General features: G+C 31.8%; 1 protein-coding gene across 2 annotated transcripts in view; it reads left to right on the top strand.

The window, feature by feature from the left end:
• LOC132154433 (homer protein homolog 3) overlaps window positions 1–1779 on the top strand; it is a 34233-nt gene extending 32454 nt beyond the window's left edge. Inside the window, exons 9-10 of one of the 2 annotated variants that reach the window (XM_059562982.1) lie at window positions 110–211; window positions 1584–1779. In XM_059562982.1, the coding sequence (XP_059418965.1) occupies window positions 110–211; window positions 1584–1769 (288 nt within the window). In that variant the 3' untranslated portion in view covers window positions 1770–1779. The remainder of the gene's footprint in view (window positions 1–109; window positions 212–1583) is intronic. The other variant, XM_059562983.1, reaches the window with a different exon arrangement.
• The last annotated feature ends 4192 nt before the right edge of the window (window positions 1780–5971 follow it).

Raw genomic sequence — 5971 nt, 5'->3', positions numbered from 1 at the left:
GCTACTGCAATCACCTCCTCAAACTCCTGTACAGAAGACACATCCCGTCTCAGCACGACCTCACTGTATCATATGTTTCTGCGCATCATTGCATCTCTGTGCATTTCAGGAGATCCGTATTCTCCAGAGTAAGAAGTCGAACTTCCACGAGCTGGAGCAGGAGAGAGAAGAAGCCATTCACAGACTACAGGTGGTGGAGGACATCACAACAGTAAAAAAAACAATGACTTATTTTGAAGTATTAGGCATTCTCTTTAATGCATCACAGAAGTGTCATAAATGTATTTACACAGGATTCACAATTGTTGAGATACTGAAACCATTTTTTTACATTTTCATTTAATTAATTGTAATATTTATTATTGTTATTAGTAGTAGTAGTAGTAGTATTATGTATGATTAAAACATTTAATAAGCATGAATGACTGTTATGAACAATAACAATCAAAATATATATGAAAATGTAAAAAAAAAATCCCAATTGTGTAGAGATTTTTTGTTTGTTTTTCACCTTTTTATTTGCATTAAATTATAATTTCATTTTAGTTGTACATGACTCATTTTTTAAATAATATTTTTTAATATACAAATATAATATTATTGTATTTTTTTGCATGTTTCATTTACATTAAATTATTTTCAATTTAATTTGTTAAAAAATTATAATATTTTAAAATATAAAAATTATTTGTGTTTTAATAATAATTTAATAAAAATAATAATGTAATTATATAAACAATATTATAAATATGAATAATTTTGGCCACTATTGATTTTGGTTTTAAACAGTTGGTTTTCTTGTTGTTGTTTCACATTTACATAACACTGTAATTTTAAATTATTATTTTTATGATAGTAATAAAATTAATAATAGTAAAAATTATATTTGGATTATAATTGAGCTTAAAAATGGTCACAATTCTGTAACATTCACTTTAAAATATTGACTAGTGTAAAAGTTTTTTTTACGAACGCCTTACCAAATTAGATTAAAAAGAAATAACAACTTTGAAAAAAAATTTGACTACTAATGTTTTTTTGTTTGTTTGTTTTTTTGACATTTGCATACAATTATTATTTTAGTAGTTAAAATAATAATTTTAAGTCGTCAAGTCAAGTCACCTTTATTTATATAGCGCTTTAAACAAAATACATTGCGTTAAAGCAACTGAACAACATTCATTAGGAAAACAGTGTCAATAATGCAAAAATGAGAGTTAAAGGCAGATCATCATTGGATTCAGTGATGTCATCTCTGTTCAGTTAAATAGTGTCTGTGCATTTATTTGCAATCAAGTCAACGATATCGCTGTTTAAGTTAAATTATATTAAAATGTCACACCTTTCTGTAAGGCATCCAAGTCAAATACATTTTCATGAAAACTTTTTAAAGTTTAGGTAAAAGAAATGTCAGGATCATGTTTACATTTATATTTCTTCTCTCTTCATGCAGTACTTGAGTATGTGTGTGTGCTGCTTTGAGCATGTGTGTTTGATTTGAAGAGATTTTCTCTCTTCTTCTGTGAAAGCATGCTGTAAATGAGCACAAAATCCATGGCAGTGCCTCTCTGAATGTGTTTCAGGAGCTGGAGATGCGTAACGTTGATCTGGAGCGGCGCGTGCAGAACGCCGAACAGAACCTGGCGTCTGCGCTGGAGGACCGAGAGCGCGCTGAGAACGAGGTGCAGAGGGTCGTTCAGATCCTCGACGTCAAGATCTTCGACCTCAACGACCTTCGGCAGAGTCTGGTCAAGCTGATCAGTAAATAGATGCTCGCTCTCCCTGCTCTTTCCTTTCGTCTTGGGTTTGCACTGAAAGCTCTTTCTGTTCCAGTCTAGCGGTGACTTCAGCGGTGTTATGATGATAGAACGGGAACAGTGTTGTTACAGTACGGTGAAGCTTGAGGGGAGGTTTATTTTTGATACACTCTGTGTCAGAAACACTAGTGCTGTGTGACGTCTTTACAAATGTCATTCACAAATGCATCACAATTCTTTCTTAAATTATTCTGGATTGATTTATGAAACAGTATTCACTGAAATTTTATTTATTTAATTTTAATTATTTTATTTGGTTGTATTTTTTCACATCTGCGTTTAATTACTTTAAATTATAAATATTATATAATTAATAATTGAATAACATTTTAATAATATTAAAAAAGTTTTATATTTTAATAATAATAATTTATCTAAAAACATTTCAGCTTAATGCATTTATGGCTGTAACAAAAGTCCAGTTTTTAAAAGATTATTGTAATATCAAAGTCAGATTAATTTTTATGAACACTAAAAAGATTAGGTTATGGAAAAATTGTATAACGATTGACCACTGTTTTTTCTCTTTTTGTTATTTTTTTTTTTTGCATTTTTATCTACATTCAATTATTTTAAATTATTAGTTTAATAATAAATATTTTATAGTTAGAATGAAAATTGAATCTAAATTTAATCAGTAAAAAAATATATATATGTGTGTGTGTGTGTGTGTGTGTGTGTGTATAATAATTAAAAATTATTTCATTATTAAAAAATTCACACATTTCTGTAACCTTAAACGTGAATGAATAGCTGTTATGATGAACTCAAATGAATTTTTACGAACACTTTTAAATTGAATCAGTTCAGAATTGAATCGTGACTCTGTGATTCAAAATCGAATTGAATCATGAGTATTAAAGGAAAATGATGTGTTATTTAGTTCACAACCAGAACAAGTCTGTAGCAAATACCTTTATGGCTCAAACACCAAACTGGAAATTTGAAGCTGAAGATGATGTGTACCATTTTAGAAAGTCATGAAAGAGCTTTTGTGCCGTTGAGAGTTTTCTGATTCAGTTTCTCAGCTGGGAGTGAGTAGAAACCAAAGACCAGCTTGAATGTGGCGCCGAACGCCTCTAAATGTTCATACTGTGGAATGCTTAGTTTAGACGACAGCATTGATATAAAGCATTAAATATTAGCAGCACTGGCAGAAATATACGAGTAGGTAGAATTACAAAATTCTGTTTTGATAGAATATTAAGACTTTATACTTAAGAATAGCTGTAGTTCTTCACTGAGGAATGGATTGATGAATGTGCTTGAATGCATCTAGTGTAGTTGCTTCCTGCAGAAGAATGGAAAAAAATATTTTGCTGAAAACTTACTCACCCTCAGGTCATCTAAGATGTAAGTGAGTTTGTTTCTTCATCAGATTTGGAGAAATGTAGCACTGCATCACTTTCTCTGCAGTGAATGGGTGCCGTCAGAATGAGAGTCCAGACAGCTGATAAAAACATCAAGAGTAGTCCAAAACACAACTGTATAGAGATTTATGTACCACTTTTGTTTTTGCATTCAATTATTATTTTAAATTATGATTTTAATTCAAATATATATATTTATATATATATACAGTACAGACCAAAAGTTTGAACACACCTTCTCATTCAAAGAGTTTTCTTTATTTGCATGACTATGAAAATTGTAGAGTCACACTGAAGGCATCAAAACTATGAATTAACACATGTGGAATTATATATGGAATTATATACGTAACAAAAAAGTGTGAAACAACTGAAAATATGTCATATTGTAGGTTCTTCAAAGTAGCCACCTTTTGCTCTGATTACTGCTTTGCACACTCTTGGCTTTCTCTTGATGAGCTTCAAGAGGTAGTCACCTGAAATGGTCTTCTAACAGTCTTGAAGGAGTTCCCCGAGAGATGCTTAGCACTTGTTGGCCCTTTTGCCTTCTGTCTGCGGTCCAGCTCACCCCTAAACCATCTGGATTGGGTTCAGGTCCGGTGACTGTGGAGGCCAGGTCATCTGGCGCAGCACCCCATCAATCTCCTTCTTGATGCCTTCAGTGTCACTCTACAATTTTCATAGTCATGAAAATAAAGAAAACTCTTTGAATGAGAAGGTGTGTCCAAACTTTTGGTCTGTACTGTATATATAGTTAAAATATTAACCATTAATACATTTATGTAAAAATGTTAATAATTAGTTTTTATTGTTTAAAGATTCACACATTTCTGTACAGCTGGGAGTGTGTTTTGAATTGCACTGAATTTTTTGGGTTGTTTTCTATGCAATTTTAGTTTTTTAATTTACTGGAAAAATGCATTATTATTTAATTGGTATTATTATTATTTATTTATTTTTTTCTCCAGACCACTAACATGTCTTTTATTATTTATAATTAAAGCAACAGTTTTAAGTTAAAATGTTCTTGATGGATGTGTCTCATCTTTTGTCTTCTCCAGATGTTCACTGATGGACTGGATTACTTGTGGATAATTGTGATGTTTTTATCAGACTCTCATTCTGACGGCACCCATTCACTGCAGAGCATCGATTGATGAGACACTGATGCAATGCTACATTTCTCCAAACCTGATGAAGAAACATCAGATTTTTTGGGGGTGAACGGTTTCTTTAAGTCATAGGCTGTAATGGTTGTACAGTTGTGTATTGGGTGTTGCTTTATACAGTATCTTTATTATAGCACAAGTAAGCCGCTCGTTCGGCTTCAGACTGCAGTATTTTAAGTGCCAACAGCCTGTTTGTTTCTGTTCTCTCAATCCGCAGGGTTCGGCACGAACAGCACAAGCCACGTTTGTATTTGTGTGCTTTAAACATATATAGGGTCAAATTAACAGGTGTTTACTTTTATATTTCTTCTTCATGCAGTATGTGTATTCTACAACGAGAGCATGTGTGGTTTGATTTGGAGAAAAATTGAGCTTTAAAAGTGGCAAGAACTCTCTTCAAGGACAAACTCTCATGAGGTCCCATCATTTCTGCTTACTCTGACGTGAGAGCCTTATTTTTCCACATGCATCTTAGGTTTCTCCTGCAGCTCTTGACAGCCTGATTATACGATGATGACAGTATTTCATTCTGCACTGTGCTGACCGGCTAATGCAATCAGCTGGAAACTCCAGAGCAAAGGCTCACAATATATCATCTTCTCTGAATTGAATGTAAACTTGCTGAATAAATTTGTTTTACATTTGAATTACCTGTGGCTTATTGGGTTTACATATGCTCAAAACATCCTGGAAAAGTAATATTTAAACCAATGATTTCAGTGAGACTGATTTATATATGCGTGAATTTCAAATGCATGATTAAAAATACACAATGCATTGTTCAAAACTTGTGAATTTTTTGTTTTGTTTTTGTGTTACTAAATGCCAAAGCAAAATGCACTTCATTTGGACTTGAGTGCATTGTTTAAAACGTAGTTTTGTTTTCAAAGTCCATACATTTATTTATTTTGAGGTCACAAGTCATTTAAAAATGACTCAATTTGGACAATCAACTTCATGCCATTAAAATGCTTACATTTTCATGGTTCACTTGAAAAATGTTTAATGGACAATCAGATATTAACATCTTTTATTAGATATTAAACATGTTTTACATTGAATTAGCAGTGATTGACTAATAAATATGCATATTATTTCTTATTTTGTAATACGATTGATCAATGTTAATGTAAACACTGACTAAAATACTTTATTGAAAACATAAGTTCATGCTTTTAATCTGAAATGCTTCATTATTCTAAATTTGCATCAACATTTATTTTTGTAAATTGTTCATACCATTTAAATCCTTACGTTTAAGATTTTTACTTTTTGCATAAAAAAAACAGACATCAGTTAAATATTATGAATTACTTTTGTTATAATTAATAAATTTTAGATCTGTTATGACTAAATATTGCACAGAATACAGGTTTTCCGCCTCTGCCTAGAAGCATTTCACAAGTTTTTTTAAATGTAAAAAATAAAAGACTGTCTAACAACAACAAAAAAAGAATTCCACGTTTCCAAACCTGAACCAGTGACTGCACAGAAATCCACTGGATGCATCTGAAAATGTGAACAGTAAGAATGACATAATGGCCATTTCTAATATGCAGTTTTACACGGAGAAAGAGGAAAAGTGCAGCAAATGAAGAGACAAACTCCAGGCAAC

This window comes from Carassius carassius, chromosome 12, assembly GCF_963082965.1.
Source record: "Carassius carassius chromosome 12, fCarCar2.1, whole genome shotgun sequence".
NCBI lineage: Eukaryota > Metazoa > Chordata > Actinopteri > Cypriniformes > Cyprinidae > Carassius > Carassius carassius.
Note: the sequence above shows the minus strand (reverse complement) of the source record. Positions and strands in the feature narration are given on the sequence as shown.